Genomic DNA, 19,764 nt, shown 5'->3' on the forward strand with positions numbered 1-19,764 from the left:
AATAGTGTCCCTTATATAAAATGGCAAAGTCAATGTTTGCTTTTTAGAATATATATATATATATATATATATGCGTGTGTATGTGTGCGTGTGAGATCCAGCATGGCTTAATGGTTTGAGTGTTGGACTATGATGCTGGAGACCAGGGTTCAGTTCCCAGATCGGCCATGAAACCCGCTGCATGCTCTTGGGCAAATCACACTCTCTTAGCTTCAAGGGAAGGCCATGGCAAACCTCTTCTGAAGAAACCTTGCCAGGAAAACCCCATGATAGTTTCACCTTTGGGTCGCCGTAAGTCGGACACAATTTGAAGGCATGCAACTACAACCATAAAGTTGCCACCATATTCCCAAACTTCAATAATTTCATGGATGTTGGGGGTATGCTTTCCAGAAGTGTTGCACAGGAATTCTTCTACAGAGAAAAAACATGGGTTTCTTGGCACAAAAATCCTACTTTCTTTATTTTATCCTTTACTCCAAAAAGAAACCGATGCGTTTTTCTGTGCAAAGGAAAATTGCACAGAATTATCACTGGTCTATCATTCTTCGAAACAGGGCTTTCCAACAGTTGCACACCCTGCTTTTCATCCTGGGAATGAATAAGTCTGAACATTTATTGTCTCCCTATTTGGAACAGGGGTGTTGTCATCTAGGGAAAACCTATGGGCTAGTTTGGAAACTTCTGAGGACCACATTTGGCCCCCAGGGTCTGAGGTTCCCCCATCTTTGCAAGAAAAGAAGGAATTTGGGGACGTGCAACTTGTCAAACAGGCTTGTGCCAAAATCTCTGTGTTGCCATTGAAATTGCGGAGCCACATTCGTTCCTCCTGGGCATCACACTGCATTGTTTTTGTTTGCATTCCCGAACCCTTCTAGTTTATTATTTGTGGCTAAGGCCTTTCAACGCCTTCCGATTCCTTTCCTCCTTTGGAGAGTCACAAATAGTTTGCAGGCATTGAAATGGCCCGAAGCGACACATAGCGGGCCTTTGATCCCCTGCCAGCTGTTGATCCCAAAGGGATCCAGTTTCCACCTATGAGACACCTGGAGTTTGCATGGAAAGTGTATCTTGAGTAAAGCTTTAGTGTGCCACGTTTACCTTGGGTAAAGATGTAGAGTCCCAAGAGGAGAAGCAGACCCTCCAACATTTTGCAGATGAAAACCAGGATGCAGGTGGCCTAGCAATAATGTGATCAAGTTGGAAAAGTTATCAATGAAGAAGAACAGAAAAGCTAGGAGTGGCTGCAGCAGTTTGCTTTTGCTTGAGTCTACAGGGAAGGACAAAGGATTAAATCAGGATTGCCTCTGCCAAATAGGAACAACTGGAGGGTATGGAGTTGACCCATCGAATCACTGAGATTTGCAAAAGTGTTAATTTACCCTTCTGCAATTGAGCCAAGTACGTTGATCAGCATCTCACCAATTGATAACTTTTGAGTTGCCAGCCTGGCATTATGGTTTGAGTTTTGGACTATGACTCTGGAGGCCAGGGTTCGATTCCTGGCTCTGTGATGGAAACCCACTGGGTGACCTGGGGCAAGCCACACTCTCTCAGGCTCCGGGGAAGGCAAAAGCAAACGATGTCACACAAAACCCATCATTGAAGTGGCCACAAAGAAGCATTAATGCACATCTTTTTTTATTTTGGGGATTTCAGCAACAATGCATTTCACTTTATTTGAGCAAGGTAACCATTTGCACGTCTATTCGCCATTCCCGCTTCATTTGCGGGATGCTCTAATTGTGCTTCAATCTCTCTTTAATGCCAAAATCAGTCCCAGTGTGATAAACTCCTATGATAAGTTCACCTTAGGGTTGCCATAAGTCGGAAATGGCTTGAAGGCACTCAACCACAACAATTGGGACTGGCAATGTGGGCCTAGGAGGGCAACTCCCAGCATCCTTGGGTCCTAGGTTGCCTGCTGTGGGGCAGCGGAAGAAAAGCAGGGGATGAAGGATGAAAGCGTCCGGATAGAGCAAAGCGTGCTGAGAAGAAGCAAGCCCACCTCTTAGCCCCACGTCCTCAGCTCCCTCTCCATCTCCTGTTGAACTTGCTAACCTCACACCAAGAATTTCCTGGATATCTTGTTTTTGTGGGGTTTTTCCAGCCACTTCTCTCCTCCCTCACGCAGGCACAGGCATCTGAAGTTCCCAACCCCAGGCTCCAGGGAGTCCTTTGACTGTGATCCTGTTTGCAAACCGGCAATTCCTTTGAGCACCTTCTCTTTCCTCCTTGGCTCGGCCATTTGGCACCGCAGCAAGAAGGATGCAATCCAACAGGAGATTGAAATGCCGGGGGGTGGACAAGGCAGCACGCCACAGTGGTTAGAGATAGGCTGCATCCGCACTGCAGAGACCATCCAGTTTGACACCACTTTTAACTGCCCTGGCTCCATTCTATGGCATTCAGAGAAGTGTCATCTGTTATGGCATCAGAGCTCTTTGAAAGAAAAGGCTTGGCAGCTAAAATGTGGATTATTTCTGCAATGCGGATGTGCCATGGTTGGTGTTCGGCTTTCATGTGCAGAGCCAACAAGGCATTTATTTCATCAGAAATAAATACGGTTGAGTCCATAATAAAATATAGTATTTTCATCACTGATGTGGGGCCTTCATGAACAATGCCATAACAGCTTGAAGGCACACAACAAGAAAAACCATATTCCAGGAGGAATTCCAAAAGGACCTCCATTTTGAGCATGGCAACAAAGCATGCATTTATATCTATATTAGTGTCTTTAGCTTTTATTTTACATTTTTCTTCTTGAATACCCTACATCAGTGATTTCCCAAACCTTAGTCCTCCAGGTGTTTTGGATTTCAGAAGCCTCAGCCATCTTGGCCAACAGTTACGAATTCTGGGAACCGAAGTCCAAAACATCTGGAGGACCAAAGTTTGGGGACCACTGCCCTACATTGTGCAATGCCTGGTCCTCCTTTGCAGCCGTGACGGCTGGCCTCCCTGGACTTGGAGGCCCATGATCTTACACAACTTGACCGTTTTTGTGTGTTGTTGTTGTTGCTTTGTCCTCCTGGCTGAGGACACGATCTGGCTCCCGCCTCAAAGAGATGCTTTGGCTCAGACGGAGCATCCTTTGTATTCTGGGGACCGTCACATCCTTCCCCCCGACATTCCTGGCACGCGCCATCATGTCCCACTGAGACTTCACAGGCCAGGGATGGGGGTCCGTCTCTCTTTGTCATGGATGCTCCAGCCATTCCTGTTTACCCCTCCAACCTCCTCAGCTTCATTTGATGACTTAGACATCTGAGCATGTTTTCACAGTTGGTTTCCTTCCCTTGCCGCTGCCGCCGTCTCTCAAAGGTTGGTTCCTTCCCAAAAGTCTCTTGCTCTCTCTCAGCCTCAGAGAAAAAGAAACACTTTCTGCATACAACATCGAAGGCTTTCACAGCTGAAGTCCATAGTTTCTTATGGGTTTTTTGGATTATGTGGTTGTGTTCTGGAAGAATTTATAACTGATGTTTCACCTGCATCTGTGGCTGGCATCATCATTATTCTCTGAGGATGCCAGCCATAGATGCAGGCGAAATATCAAGAATACAGTGCAGCGACACCGTATGTAGGTTCGCCATACGCGGACTTGAGGTTACGTGGATGGCAAGCCCTAATACAATGAATGGGGTGCGTGCCCATAATGCGTGCCGATCTGCACACCACAAGGGCGTGCCCCATTCAAATGAATGGGGCTTGAGTATATGCATGATTTGCCTGGAACAGATCCCCTACGTAAGGCAAGGGCAGATTGTAACTTCTTCCAGAACACACATAGCCTGGAAAACCCACAAAAAACTATAGTTTGTGGATAAGAGGACTCATGTTTCATAGCCTCCAAATGAAGAATCCCAATTGATCCCCAGCCTATGTCGTTTTCCAATAGTATCTCATTGGGATCCATTCCTCCTCTGCTTTATTAAAGGATTTATTTTTCTCCCCCCCCCCATGGTTTTTATTTGTTTTAATGATATTATTATTAAGACACGACAGTAAAGTAAAAACCACATTCGTACAGCATTCGGTTGCAATACTTGAAATGCAAACAGCATAAAACATAAGTTAACATTTACAAGGGCATATACGCTCGTCCCTCCATATTTGCAGCTTTGACATATGTGGATTTGATCATCCACAGATTTTATTAATATGTTCTCTCTAGGAATATTTAGGTTCTCCAGGGCAACTCTATGGTCAACTTTAACCAAAGGCTGCACTGGAGGATGTAGAGATTCCTAGAAAGATGTTTTCCCAGGTAAAAACATAGTGTTTTTGTTATTTGTGGTTTTTCCACATTCATGGGGGTCCTTCGCCTCTAACCCCAGCGAATGTGGAGAGAGCATTCACTTCTTGCGCCTCTCAGACTTTGCTGCCTGGTTATTATTTTATATTATTACTATTACTATTATATTATTATTATGTTTTATTTTCTTATATCCCGCCTTGGTGGTCCAAATGGTCCCACACTTTCCAATCAGGCTATAAGAGACAACACCGAAGTGGGTCAGAAATAACGCACCATTCAGGCATACTTTTTTGTTTTGCTTTACGCTCTTTAATAATGATATGATAAATACATTCAGACACTTGGCCCGACGTAAGGCCCTTAAGACTCTGGGTGGGACTGAAAGGGGGAAGGATGCTCTTGAGACTTTCTCATCCCCCCTTCTTCTTATAAATATTAGAAATTGTTGTACAAAAAGAGAAAAGAAGAGAGAGAGCACAAACAAAATGAACTGTCTTTCGTATGCATAAGGGGATGTGCAAAATGCATGATTGGTGAGGTTCGGAGCGATCCAGCGATCGAGGAGACAGAAAAGAAAATGAGGCACAGTGTTTGCAAGTTGCAGAATTACACCCAAATTGGGATATGATACCATTGGCTTCGGATTATATTCCCCACCCCATTTCTTCTTTCATTTCTCTCCCAAAAATTCAAGCAATTTCAAGGGACAGCAGGGGATATTCGCTGAGATGAGCCTTCCGTCCAAATATATCCGTGGAGAGACCAAACATAAAGTGATTCAAAATAAATAGCAGAGGTTGTCATTGTTAGCTTTTCCACCTGGACCACAAATCCCAGAATCAGTGGTGGATTCTGGGAGGTGTAGTCCTCCCCTAATTGAATTATTTTGAGCTATGAGATTAAAAAGAAAAAAAAAGAAGGCACATAAGAAGCTGCGGTTTGTGGTCAGTAGCTTCTTCCAGGGAGGATGCTGCAAAAACACTTTGGAGTTGTTGGGATGGGATAGGAGTCCCAGAAGATCATCCAAACACCTCCTATGTAATAATAATAATAATAATAATAATAATGATAATGATAGAATTGCAGCTAGGGCAAGGCTTGCCTGTTGAAACCTGTCTCCAGAAAAGCTGCCATAAGAGAATATATCCACAAACTATCATCAATGAGTCTCCTGCCCTGTAGATGGTTAACCTTTACCCTTGCTCCTTCTTATTTTAAGGAGTATGATCCAATGGAAACATGCGGACTACAACGCCCATCAGCCCCTATCCACATGAGCGGGGGTCAAGGAAAATGGGAATGATAGTCCAATCCCATCTACAGGCTCCTGATCCAGGGAATGAGTTTCTCAGATTGTGTTGGACTATAATTCCCATCGCTTGTCAAGGATGAAGGGCATTGTAGTCCTACAGATCATGGGACGGGGGAGATTGCAGGTCAGGAGTGGCCGGGTTAAAGATTTCGACCCCTTCCTTTTCCTTTTCAACATGTTTTTCCCGTTAAGACAAAACAGGGTTTTTTCTCTTTCTGCCTTGGGAATGAGTGGGATAAACAGGCCGTTTCCTGCCCTTAATCAACCTCTGGGATAAAGAACATTAAAAGGGGATTTTTGGTATGTTTTTTTCCTGTCGCAAGAGAAGAAGGATGACCAGGGAAGAGGGAGAGCGGGGGAACAGACAAAGGAGGTTGAAGAACCAAAGAAATATAAGTAAAATCATTTCAACTCATAAAATTGAACTTTACTTTGGAGAGTTGGTTTTCTTTTCAGGAACCCAAGATCACGTCCTCAAAGCTTCCTCCACGGGGCTCCCACCACGAAAACAGGTCAAAGCCACTTCCGCTATCACTAGCCCCTGAGATGAAAGTCGGAGACAGCGACGGAGCGGACGGGAGGGTGGGGATGGATACAGGATAGAGAAATCTGGGGAGATGGGTGCGAAAGGTGCAAGAGGGAGTTGAGTAGGGTCTCCGCGTAGCCAAGGGGGATCGAGAGTGAGGGGGCATTGGAGGAAGGTGGTGGGAAGGACGGAGACCCTCGCCCAGCCCTCGGCGCATCACTTCAGACTGTCCAGATGGGTGCAGACCTGCTGGAAGACGTCGTCCACCGTGCCTTCCGCATTGAGCTGAGGACGAGAGACAAAAGCGGTTTAGAATCAGACCCTGGGACAGACATTAACTGAGCATCCAAAGCATCTGTGGCTGGTATCTTCAGAGAATGCTGGCATGGAAGAGAGTGGGATATATATAGTGTGTTGGATACACACACACACACACACACACACACACACACACACTCCATTCTCTTCCATGCCAGCATTCTCTGAAGATACCAGCCACAGATGCTGGAGAAACATCAACTCTTCTAGAACATGGCCTGAAAAACCCACAAAAAACTAAAGACTTGAATATTATTGAAAAAGAATGCAACCCCATTGTAGAATTTTGTAAAAAGAAATGGGAATTTAAATAAATGAAAGTATAAAGGAAAATAATAATAAAGCCAATAAATAAACAAACAAACAAGAGTTGGGGGAGGCCACATGATCTCCCACCATCGCTCACACCATCTTTTCTGCTCCAGCATTTTAAAGGGACGCAGGCAAACGGCGCAGTCTGTTTCAGCAAAAAAGGCAGATGTTTGGAGAGCATTGGTGCCACCCCATTCTTAGGTGAGATCCGCACCCTTTGCACCCCGTAATGACACTTCTGCTACTTGGACAGCAGGACCCCTGAGTTATGGGTATCCCTTCCTTCCCACCCAAAGGCCACTTTCCTTTGCACTCTCCGCTGGCATCTGTCCCCTAAATCTTCACATTGTCTCCAGTATCTGCCGGCTGAAGCTCCCCACCCAACCTTGGCTGCGCATTACTCATCCCTCTGCTATGCCGAGCATCCGGCGTCTTCAGTTTGTTGAGGCTTCCTTTGAGGTATGAATGAAACCAGTTCTTCCTCCAGACTTTGCCCTTCCAGTCGTTTTGGGTAAATAAGGGCTTCATCCCTGGCTGGAAACTTAACTGATATATAGACAACTCAAGACCCTCTTAGGGCCTCTCCATCAATATGAAGGAGAATATGGGAACATTGCCTTTTTTTTTTACTACAACTCCCAGTTATCTCTAAGTAGGCTGGATTCAGAGAGATACAGTCCAAATGTAAAGTTTTGCAAGTAAAGCCTGGTTTGGACTATATGCTCCAGAATCCAGCTTGCTTGATTCTGGATTGTGGGAGATTCAGTCCAAATTCAGCAGTCTAGGATATACAGTCCAAACATAAAGTTTTCTAGGTACAGCATAGTTTGGACTGTATGTCCCCAAATCCAGTCTCCTTGATTCTGGATTCTGGGGTTCTGGGAGATTCAGTCCAAATTCTGGAGTCTGGGCTATACAATCCAAACATAAAACTTTCAAAGTACAAGATAGTTCAGTAACAACAAAACCAGACTTTGGAGGTCCACAATCGATGATGAGTATCCATTCCGACCTTAGACATCCAATCAGGTTAAAAATATATTTTCCCATATGCTCCAGATATTAGAGACAGTGTGAAGCCTTTGAGTTTGCACAAACCAGATGTGGATGATGGAATACGCACCTTACGGACGATCCCCCTTTTCTCGTAGAAAGCGATGACAGGCTCGGTGGCCTTGTAGTACGTCTCCAGGCGCTTCTTGATGGTCTCTTCGTTGTCATCCACCCGGCCGCTAGTCTCTCCCCGTTTGAGCAGACGCTTCACCATGGTGTCTTTCCCAGCATCCACATACAGCAGCAACGTGGGAGCTGCAATCTGAACAGCGAGAAAGATGATGACAACAAAGATGATCTCCTGAGCCACAATCTACCACTACATTTCTCTACAACTTGCCAGATGTGTCACACTCTCTCAGCCTGATCCATCCCCATTGTCCAGCCACATCCACTTCTCAGTAGCTCCAGAAGAAGGGACCACACTGCTTTCTTGTGGTGCTTCCAAGTATTGCAGGCTAGGAAAAGCTCAACACAATGCACGGATTAACCAAGCATTAGCCCTACCAGGGCAGGACTCTGGGGCAAATTTTGGCATTAAAGAGAGGTTAAAGCACATTTAAAGCCTCCCACAAATAAAGCGAAAATGGTGAGTAATTACTCGAATGATTATCACATGCAATTGTGCAAATAAAGCGATGTCGGGAATGCATTGTTGCTGAAATTTAGGGGCATGTAGCAAAGGATCTGAAGGATGAAGCTAAGGAAAACAATGCCAAAGAACTTTTTAAACATTTCAGCAGGTTTGCGCTCATACTAAAAGCTGGATGGATGAGAGAACAGAGGAGGGTCAGTGCTTCCAGGACAAATTATACTCTTGCCTTTTGCCAAGGGATGGTTCCTTCTTTTAAACAACTTTAAGTACAGTACTTGCATTGACCAGTGGATAAGTCAACCCAGGTTTCTGGGGTCAATTTTTTGACTATTTCTAGACTTATAGTAAACCCATTCTGCCATGCAGGAATACACAGTCAAAGCATCCCGACAGATGGCCATCCAGCCTCTGTTTGGAAATCTCCAAAGAAAAACACTGCACCACACCTGAAGCAGAAGACTTTCCCAGCTCACTCCACCCTGTCTTTTACCTTCTTCTCGAACTCTACCCCTTGTTTCACCTCCCGGGGGTAGCCATCGATCAGGTATCCTTTGGAAACATCTGCTTTGGCTACCATGGCGTCTCTCAGCATGTCGAGAACAGTGTCCTGTGGGCAGCGATAAGAAGAGAGCGACATTGTTGACCTGCGACGACACTGACATACACACTGCTGGGCAAGGATAGGCAACTCTGGTGGGTCTAGAGGCACATTTTGAGCCCAGATTCCTATTGCAGAGTCCAAGTGGGAAAACAACCCCTGCCCCAAGGCGCTTGCATAATTTTTAAAATCGTAGTTGCAATTACAGTGCCAAACACTGTGATTCTGACATCGTCATTTTTCATCTCTGGTTAGATTTTTTAATATCTCTTGCCCAGTGGGGTTTCAAAAGTCTGCATGATGTCTTTTGTGCAATTTGGCTGGCCAGTTCTTTTAGGGATTTCCTTGTCGATCGTTGCCATTTTTAAAACTCTTTAATTTCCTGTTGCTAAAAAGTAGTTCTGACCCAAGGGATACTAATCTGACCCACAGGATGCTAGTCTGGATTTTGGATTTTGTTGTCATCCGTTGCCATTTTTAATGCCATTTAATGATGATGATGATGATGTTTTACCAGCATCATTCTCTGAAGATGCCAGCCACAGATGCTGGTGAAACATCAGGAATAAACTCTTCTAGAACATGGCTACATAGCCCCAAAAATCCACAAAAAACTATGGATGCTGGCTATGAAAGCCTTCAACTTCACATTATTATTATTATTATGTTTGTTTGTTTATATCCTGTCTTCCTCCCAGTACAGGGACTCAAGGTGGCTAATGATGCTATTCCCCATTATGTTGCAATTGTAAGTTGCATAGAGAGATGCTAGAATATAAGCATTGGAAATGAAGGATGTCAAGGCCAGGGAAGGGATTACAGCTCACCAAATGGCCCTGCTAGCTGCAGGATTTTGGGAGTTACTGTCCTAGAAAGCAACCTTTCCAAGCTCTGCTCCAGACCACAGAAGCCTTGAAAGCTTTCCAAAGAAGACTCCATGCTCTTCCGACGGCAAACTCACCAGAGGGACAAGCTCTCCTTTCTCCATGATGGCTGACAGCTTCTTCCCCCTCTCCGAACCAGAGCTGACCTCCGCTCGCAAGAGGTCTCCCGTGGACAGATGGGTGTAGCCGTATTTCGCCACGATCCTCTCGCACTGGGTCCCCTTTCCTGAGCCAGGCCCTCCTGCAAACCCACACAAGGAATTCAGCTCAGTGAATAAAAAGCCAAAGATGAACTGTGGTCTCCTTGGTGCTTATGGGAGACTAAGGGTGCACATATTTCACTGTTCAGGGTGCTCAGTTTCATGCAACAGGAAAGGGTTGTGCCCACATCTCAAGCTCAGTTAGTATAGACAGTTTACAAGGCTTCATTGCAAAAGGTTTTTGCTGAACTTTGCAAAGATTCACCAAGGGGTCTATGTACAGTGGGCCCTTGGTATCTGCTGGGGTTTGGTTCCAAGATGCCCTGATGGATACCAAAATCTATGGATGTTCACGTCCCATTATATACAAATGATCATCATCATTATTACTATTATTATTATTATTACAGTGGGCCCTTGGTATCTGCTGGGGTTTGGTTCCAAGACCTTCTGTGGATACCAAAATCCATGGATGCTCCAAGTCCCATTAAATACAATGGATTATATCTGAAGACAAACAAATGACTTACCGACTACAAAGATGATCTTGTGGTTTTTCAATTTCTCTGTAGAGGAAGGGAAAGAAAGGATGTGTGTAAAGAAAAGCAAGACAGTTTTTCTGGGAGAGGAACAAACATGATGGTTTACCAGGCATCTCAATAGATAGAAGACTTAGGCTTTAATATTAGTATTATTTAATTATACTGTCACTTTTGTAAATAATGTTTTAGTTTTATCCTTTTAAATTGGAAGAACGGCAGGATATAAATCCCATAAATACATAAAGCAGAGCAATTCAGCTCCTTCGTATTCCTGGACAACAACAGGCTTTCATATTTTATTTTGGGACAAGTTTTTAATTTTTTAAAATTTATTTTAGTTCCACAAAGAGCAGCAAAATGTTCAAACAGACTTAAGATACCAGTTAATAGATAAACATTTTAAAAAATGAACCTCACGACCGAATGTGACCTGGTGAGTTTACCTTTTCCTGCTCTAACCGTGGCATCATCTAAACAGGAGCACTGGAGACCCATCCTTCCGAACTGTCCACGGCTTCTTTCCTCTGTCTATGGCTTCCTGCTTTCCCCACTTTCCCTCCCCTTGCTAAAACTAAAATAGAAAAGTGGTATTTTGGGTGTGTTTTCCTTTGCTTAGCACATGTTTGGGCTGTGAGTCTGTGGCCAGCCCACTTTCCGCATCCGGGGCTGGGCTTGGCTTAAGGCTGGACTGGTCCAGGCTGAGAGATGCTGAGTGAGTCAGTGGTCCAACACACGTCGCCATGGAGACGGTTGCCCAGAGATGGGAAGAGGCCTTAGCTCTTATGTCTCACAGAGCATCTCAAGGGGACCAAGATGGAGGAGGACTCTCCAAGGCATGTGGCCATTTTGACATGGCTCAGAGCTTTATTTTGGACTCTGGCTCTCACCATCCCCCAGTAAACTTGGAGAAAGCTGTACAGCAGGAGTGGGAATCAAGCTGACCTCCTCAGAAACTGCTGGACTGCATTCCTGACTACCATCTGCCAGTAAACCTGATGCAGGATGAGAATCAAACAGACTTCTTCTGAAACTGTTGGACTGCAACTCTCGGCATTCTTGATTACTATTCCCCCAGTAATCCTGATGCACAGCAAGAGTAGAAATCAAGCAGACCTCCTCAGAAACTGTTGGAGCAACTCCCAGCATTCCTGACCACCATCCTCCAGTAAACCTGATGCACCGTAAAAGTGGGAATCAAGCAGAGCTCTTTGGAAAGCGTTTGACTGCAACACCCAGCATTCCTGACCATTGGGCTAATCATGGGAGGTTTGTAGCTGCTGGAAGAGCTGTCCATTGCCTCCCATCAGTCAGGGCCATTACTGGATGCAGGGGAGAGGGCCTTCTTTGCTGTGGCTCCCCAGTAATTATTTATTCATTGGATGTATATCCTGCCTTTCTCCCAAAATGGGATTCAAAATGGGATGCAGTTTGGTGAGACACCAGCCCTCTTTGGCAGAGAAGGCGAAAGGCTTTGCAAATCCCAGGATTTCACAGGACGGAGCTAACAGCTCTTAAAGTGGGATCAAACTGCATTACTTATACAGTGTAGACACACCAATCGTTTTACTACAACAAACGGCTCTTCTCACTCCAGAACTTGGAACTTTTTCCAAAGCCGGACCAATGGAAACCTAATGATGGTGCAGCTGGAGAGTTAAAAATAAAAACCAGGGTGGTTTGGATGTTTCTCTGCAACACAACGCCTTTGCTTTTGCGTTGGCAGACAGCAATGAGAGGCCTCCTTTGACTGCAAGCTTTCTAGAATTACAAACCCAGAACTACAGGGAGGATAGAAGGAGAAAAGCTTATGGATCTTGGTAGGGAAGGAAGGGGGAAGTGAGAGCTTTGCCTTCCCCAAATAAGAATCCTAAAAATAAATTTTCTTTGGAGGGAAGGAAAAAAGCAGGGAAGGAAAGAGAGAGACCCAAAGCAGGTGTCAGAAATGGGATTTTTGAACCCAAGGAACTTGACCTGCAAGCCACAATGCAGTTCAATATAGCCAATTTCCATGGAGTCAGCTGCAAATAAATGGTTGGAGAAATCTGAAAATAATGTGGCTTGAATCTTTTTTGAACGCACCCAAATAAGTTGGGTTGTTGTTGTTTTTTTGCAGGGGATGATGCCAAAAAAGCCCCCACTTAACCACTCTGTTTTAATATTGTAATAATTTAAATTCATTTTAAGGCATCACTTTCGTACGTTCTTAATTGTATCGTTCTTTTATGTTGTAAGCCGCTACAAATCCCAGTTTAGGGGAAAAGAGGGATGCAAATAAATATAATAATAATTAACCCAGGATAATTGATCTTGGTTCTTTCCCCTCTGAGTTTTCCTAAAAGATTTGCATCGTTGGCTGTGTGAGTAACCGATGCAAACAGAGCCGGGATCAATTGGGATAAAACTCTGCCTGCCTTAAATGTGTTTTGAAGACATCCGCACCATCGGTTCCATTTTTATTTGCAATGTTGAGACGTCTGAGCAACAGAGATGCACTATAGATATGGTTCCAATAAAATAATAGTGAAAACAACAAAACTGGAAGCCATGAGTGAGATTATTCAGACAGATGTGCTAAAAAACAACATCTGAATAAGGCACACTTACCTGCTGCCATGCTGGGAAGTTCTGGGTTGACCAACTCTTCAACCTGGGCAGAAAAAGCCATTCAGAAAAATTGGTTAGATAGGAAGCTAAAGCGCCTAGCAAGGAATATATGGAGCTTAGATCAAGGACGTTATGCGCATCCAGAGGTCACTGGACTACATTTCCCATCAGCTCACACCAGCAAGACCAATGGTGAGGGATAATGGAGGCTGTAGTTGAGCAACATCTGGAAGGGCATACTTAACTCATCCCAACTTTAGTAATCCCTTGTTTGTATCCATCTCCAATTTCAGGACGGGAAATTAAAAAAATCTCAGATAGTAGTCATCCTCAAAACCCCTGAATGCCCTGTTTAGCTTTTGTTGTCATTTTTTCTCCATTTTATTGCACTGTCACTGAAATCCTAAAAGTAAAAAGTAAAAAGATGTGCGTTAATGCTTCTTTGTGACCACTTGAATGGCCGGTTTTGTGTGACGACGTGCGAAATCGTAATGCGTAATTCCAGGATATTGATGGGATAAACTCCCAATCTCCTTCGTGTGATAGGATCAGGATCTACTATCCAACCTTCTTTCTGTATATCTCTGCTTTGCTTTTGCAGAACTGTTATTCTGCTTTTGTTTGTCTCTTTTGTGTCTCTGGTTTTGTCCGTCTGTCTCTCGATGATGGTTCATTCCTCCCTTGTTAGAAGCAAGGCAGGAAAGCGTTGCTGTAGGAACACAATGCCAAGGCATCTACAATCCCCCATACGATTGTGGATTTTCCACCCTTCCTCTAGATCCCTTTGGACGGCTCTCTGTGTTAATTCAGAAGCTTCCTATAATATTCATGGTGTGTATACACTTGTCTGTTTGTGTTGCAGAGCTGATGGTTGTCAATATACTGTACCATTTTATGGGGTGTCCTTCTGAAACAGAAGGTCTACAGCTGTGCCTTGTTCCCTCTTCATACTTTTTTGGGTGGTATGAGGGGACATTATCAGACATTATAATGCATAAAGATATCCATGAAGTCCTAAGGAGATGTAATATTTGAGTTAAATTTGGAAAAGGTATGCTCTGTCCAAGGATCCTGTTTATGTTAGGAAAAAAAATAATTGCTAAGGAATGTGACAAATGAAATGTACAATGTACAATGTTAATTCAACACTGTAACTGTTCCATGTATGCATATGTATATGCATATACCTATTATGTTGGAAAAATTAAAAATGATCAAAGTGGAAACAACTACACTCTGCTTCTCAGGACAATTTGGTTCTTCAGTTTTTCCACCTGTAAAATGGAAACAACTCCAAGGATTGCTCCAAGAGTGATCAGCTCCATCAAACTGCCCTGATGGTCCTTATACATCCATCAATATCTGGCCGTACGTTTCCTTTTTCATTGGATCATCCGCGAACCCAGCCCTGGCTTATCAAATGACAGTTGAGGACATTTCAGCCTCACTTTCGGGATGAGTCCCAAAGGGGCAAGGGCCCAAAAATAGACTCTGTCCCGCGCTCTTTGCAAAGTTCACACTTACCGAACAGGAGAGGAGAGGAGTAAGGTCCAGTTACACTCCCTTCTGGTCACTCCTAATAAGGTCCCTTGACCTTGGGATTTTTTGCTTGGTCTGGAGTTCTAAGTATGGACCGGCCTTTACAAATCTTGCAGGAGTCACACCTTTACAGGACTAAAGTGGCATTTCTCCAAACTCAGGTTAAAACCAATTTTTGGACAAAGAGGACAGGAGGGGAAGAAGTTCGTGGTCCAGTTTGGTTGGATCAGGTCATACCTTCCAACAGATGAAAACATGTAGCCAAGCGACATCCGAATGTGGTCAAAAGAGAGTGACCAGACGACCTCCTTTTTCCAGGACGGGTCTTACATTTCAACCTTCTGTCCAGGAGGAATTTCAAAATGACCTCCATTTTCAGCACGAATTTACATTTCCATTACTGTTTTTTAGCTTTTATTTGGTCATGTTCTACTTTTATCTTGAACGCCCTCCATTTTCGGATGCCTTGGCCTCCTTTGCGGTCAGGACATTTGGTCACTTGGATCAAAAGGGCCAGGCAACAAGAAATAATTAATAAGGAAGAGGACACAAAGCTATTTTTGAAGCTGAAAAACCCTGGAATTGATGTTCTGAGTTTATAAAAGTCTACAAAAATTAAAAACCTCTAAATGAACTGACTGGGAATTAATTGTGCACAAACCACTTTTGCACTTTGTATTCAGTTTACAGCAATGGAAGCGAACAGAAACAAAGAAGGAAGCAAGAGAGAAACTGGGACTTTATCAAAGCAGCTGAGAAAGTGGGACAGCAGAGGATTAACTGAGATAATTCCTGTCAAACCTGGTTGTTTGTTATGCCATATCACACACACACATACACACACACCACAACACACCTGCAAAATCATGTTACGAAGCTCCAATATAGATGCATCTATGATCACTGAGAATCTACATTTAGTTAAGTACAGTTTTGCTTTTCCTCTGACTGCTCTACCTGCATCTGGAAAGCTAGAATTTAAATTTCCAAGGTGCTATCTTTCCAAAGGCATGGAGTTTTATTTTGTTTTTTTAAATACAGGGATCATTTAAGATACATAGCTTCTCTTATTTTTCATGCCCTCCAGGATGGTAAAGTTTGGGTAGGAAAGCCTTAAGCATCTTTTCTCCCTGTTTGCACAAGCAGTGCTTCTTATTTGTAAGCTACTTAGGAAAGGAGAGGAACCGGGTGCCCTGTTTTAGCATCGATAATCCCTGAAACCCAAGCAGGGAGGGAATATTTTTTTTCTTTTTTAATTGGAAATATTTATATCCTTTTGAGAAATGCATAAAAAACCCCAAAAAGTGGAGATGACAAGTTTGCAAAGCGGCTGCAAAATTTTAAAAGTTGCTTACACTGAAACAAGGCTAAAGTCTCCACAAAGGAGTGAACCTTTCCCTTACTGCAATACCACTGAACTATGAAGCTTTCCCATCACCAGAATGCATAACATTTCTCCTTTCTATTTTAATACATACTGCATATTTTAATTGCATTGTTCTTTTAAATGGGAAGCCGCTTCGAGTCCCAATATGTGAGATATCTAATAAATATAATGACTAGTTTGAGCATTGGGACTATGGCTCTGGAGACCAGGGTTCGAATCCTCACATGGCATAGAAACACCCTGGGAGACCTTAGGAAAGTCACGCTCTCTCAGCCTCAGAGGACAGCAATGGCATACCCACTATGAAGACACCTGCCAAGAAATCCCTCTGATAGGTCACCAAAAATCGGAAACGCAGAAGGCACACCACACCAAATAACAACACACAAGCCTCCTATACATAATATATCACCACTTCCTCAGTGAGATCATCCTTCCTAGCACCCTCCAGATGTGCTGGGCTGTGGATAATGGGAGCTTTAGTCAACACAAATGCCAATCTACACTGTGAAGCAACCTGAAATTCAGCATACACTAAATCTAAGAAGCCTCAGCTACTGGAAAATCTAGACATTGAGGCACCTTTGCCTAAAAAACCAAGGAATCCTGGGATTTGCTGTTTTGCAAGGCCTTTAGCCTACTCTGCCCAAGAGTGCCCCAAATTACAAGTCTCAGGAGCCATGGCAGTTAAAGTGGTGTCAAACCGCATTTTTTCTACAGTGCAGATGCACCCTGTCAAAGACGAAGGCTGTTAAGACATTTAGGAGTGCAACAGGTTAGCAAAAGCTGCCAAAAACAAAATGCATCAAATACATTCACACATTCAAACCGATCACAAACAACAATAACCCTTTCCACCAAATGAAAGCAGCTAAGATTTATTATTATTATTATTATTATTATTATTATTATAGAACCAGACTTCATTTTTAACCTTTTCCCTAGAGAGTTCTAAGTACCTGCATTGCCAAATGTTCCCTTCGTACGCCTTTCCCGCCTCTTCAGGTGAGCCAAGAGGCAAAGCATACCTGTAACTCGATGCACATACCTGCAATTAAATATGCCGGAAACGAAGCCGGGAAGTGACAAGAGACAAAACTATGTACAATTCCACTCCGGCTCAGATAGGGATCGACACCTTGAATGAGGACTGTGGGCTTGACGCAAGGCATAACAGCTTGACCGGACCTCCCTCTTGCATGCCAGGCCTCTTAGAAATGACACGTTCTGGTGCAACTTTTGCTCAAATGCCACGAATTCAGGGATGCAGGGAAAAGGCGAAAGGGGGGAAAGGCGAGAAAGGGTTGCTCAAGGTCAAGGCGATGGAGACAGACAGATGTCTTTGGAAATACACAAAAAACCCAGGAGACATGTATGTACACATAGATGAGCACATAAATCTTGACAAAATGGACCCAAAAGGCATGATGATTTGGAGGCACAATGATAGCACCCTGCTATGGTTGCCATGCAAAGTAAAATAACAGCACATCCAAATGTACAAAAGCTGCTGGAGAACATGCACACAAACACAGCATTGACAGCTTCACACCCTTTTTTGCAAACAATAACAACAACAACAACAAATCCAGGGTGACCAGATGTCCTAACCGCAAAGGAGGATGAAGGCCCAGCAAAATGTAGGGCATGACGATAGAAAAGCGAAAAACACTCATATCAATATAAATCTTTGTCCTGCTCAAAATGGAGAACATTTCTAAATTCCTCCTTGGAAAAAAAGGATGCAATGCAGGAGATGTCCTGGAAAAGGAGGACGTCTGCAAATAACTAAAAACACCTTTCCAAATCACAAAGGGAAATCTTTTTTTGGGAAGCGCTCTTTCATTTCCTTCCTGAATGAAAGCAAATGTCAAAATGTATCCCCCTGGTTCCAGCAAAGGAACTATCCTTCCTGAAGATGCTCTTCTTCAATGGATCGGGTTTAGGTAGGTTTATTTATTTTGGAAAGAAAATTTAAAAGTTGTACCTCTCAGTCGTGCCGGAATGGAGGAGGGCAAAAAGGGATGGAGGGAAGGGAGTCCTTTTTGCTCGCCAACAGGCTGCCCTGCATGGCTTTGCCTGGCTATTTTTACCACTCTTTATACTGCTGTCAGAGGGAGAGAAAGAGACGCATAGCATGCCGGGAAGACCAAGGAGGGGAGGAGGGAAAGACTTGGCACCAAAGGACACCCTTTGAGTCTTGGAGACGTGAGTGGCATAGCAATGCCACTGGAGGAAGGGAAGGAGATGGAGAAAAAGGCCATGGGAGAAGGAAAGCCAAACACCTAGGCTGTGGGCCCTCCTAGATTATGGATAGAGATGCAAGAAATAATCTTGCATTTCCTACACAACTCACCAAGACGCGCCACCAAGGAGTCAGCAAGCTTTGTGCGTCGCGCTTGGCGTTATTTCCAAGCCAGTGCCCCCATTAATTGAGAAGAATGGGAGCCAAAGCGACTCCTTCATTGTCTTGCTTTGTCCTTTCATCGCGGTCTGAAAATATTTTATGGGATTTTATCACACGAAGGAGATCAGGAGTTTATCCTGTGCATATCCCAGAAAAATTGCATGACACAAAATGATTTTGCACAACGTTGCACAAAACCCACCATTAAAGTGGCCATAAAGAAGCATTAACACACATCTTTTTACTATTAGAGACAATCTATTTTTCCGATATTACTTTATTTGTGCAATTGCATGCGATAATCATTTGCGCAATTACTTGCCATTTCACTTTATTTGCGGGATGCTTTAAATGTGCTTTAACCTCTCTTTAATGCCGAAATTAGCCCCAGTGGGATAAACTCTGTGATAGAAATGGATCAACCAACATGCCTCTTGAAAGTATATAAATAAAATAAATAGTATATAAATTAAAGCGGTGTCCAACTGCATCATTTCTGCAGTGAGGATTAGACTCAAGGCACCCAAATATTTTGCGTTGCACCAGGGATAACTAATAACAATATGCATCTGAGGAAGTAGACTTTAGTCTAGGAAAGCTCCTGCTGCCAACATCTTTCTTTCCATTAGTCTCAAAGGCGCTACAAGATCTCTCTACATACTAATAACAATATATTGCTCTTAGGGAATTTCCCTTCTGCCAGCAACCCAGCTAAAATGAGGATTTCACCTAAGCTTAGAAGGAACAGGGACACTTGGGTGAGGCATAGGAGTCCAATATTTTTGCTAATGAAAAATTCAACTCCAAAAATCAATGTTTCCAATAGTCTTGATCCTGTGCCATGACATCGTTCCCCTGAATAGGGAAGAAGATAGAAAGGAGGCCAGATATTCATCTGAAATAATCAGAGGATTTTACCACCAACTATTCACCTGGATTCCTTCGGCATTATCCGATTCTTCCTTTCTTTTATTCTTCATTTGGGTTGATGGTTGGGCCAAAGCCACAGTCGATCACTGCCAACCTTTTGGCCTCTGGAAGACGATTTGAATATTTTGTTCCCTCCACTGGGTACTTTCCACTCCACCTCATGCCCCCTTCGCATCCTGTTTTGGAGCCATTCAAAAAAGGAAATAGGGCTTATGTCTGGAAAAACTAAATCTGTTATCAAGAGGCTGTGCCAATTGTCTGGTCCGCAGTTGGCAACCTCACCTGCCCTCTTTTTG

At 43.7% G+C, this 19,764-nt stretch overlaps 1 protein-coding gene across 4 annotated transcripts; it reads right to left on the reverse strand.

Annotated features, from left to right (window-relative positions):
- Positions 1-4,526: 4,526 nt before the first annotated feature.
- On the reverse strand, positions 4,527-19,492 carry AK1 (adenylate kinase 1). Of its 4 annotated transcripts, none has more exons than XM_089534871.1 (7): positions 19,471-19,492; positions 13,206-13,248; positions 10,590-10,625; positions 9,937-10,100; positions 8,868-8,984; positions 7,853-8,044; positions 4,527-6,384 (listed from the first exon to the last, which is right to left on the reverse strand). In XM_089534871.1, exons 2-7 carry the CDS (start codon positions 13,213-13,215, stop codon positions 6,316-6,318), a joined length of 588 nt encoding a protein of 195 aa, XP_089390997.1. In that variant the 5' UTR covers positions 13,216-13,248; positions 19,471-19,492; the 3' UTR covers positions 4,527-6,315. The 4 variants fall into 4 exon arrangements, with proteins under 4 accessions (XP_089390997.1, XP_089390998.1, XP_089390999.1 ...); XM_089534872.1 differs by lacking the exon at positions 19,471-19,492 and adding an exon at positions 18,119-18,225; XM_089534873.1 differs by lacking the exon at positions 19,471-19,492 and adding an exon at positions 17,180-17,502.
- Positions 19,493-19,764: the final 272 nt, after the last annotated feature.

Source organism: Sceloporus occidentalis, unplaced genomic scaffold (genome assembly GCF_023333645.1).
Source record: "Sceloporus occidentalis isolate IW3139 unplaced genomic scaffold, rSceOcc1.0.p SCAF_8, whole genome shotgun sequence".
NCBI classification, from domain to species: domain Eukaryota; kingdom Metazoa; phylum Chordata; class Lepidosauria; order Squamata; family Phrynosomatidae; genus Sceloporus; species Sceloporus occidentalis.

Coding starts and splice junctions, on each gene's coding strand:
- AK1 (XM_089534871.1), bottom strand. Junction 8,985..9,936: donor AAGGAGAGCTTGTCCCTCTG/GTGAGTTTGCCG, acceptor CGCTGCCCACAG/GACACTGTTCTCGACATGCT. Junction 6,385..7,852: donor AAAGGGGGATCGTCCGTAAG/GTGCGTATTCCA, acceptor TCTCGTCCTCAG/CTCAATGCGGAAGGCACGGT.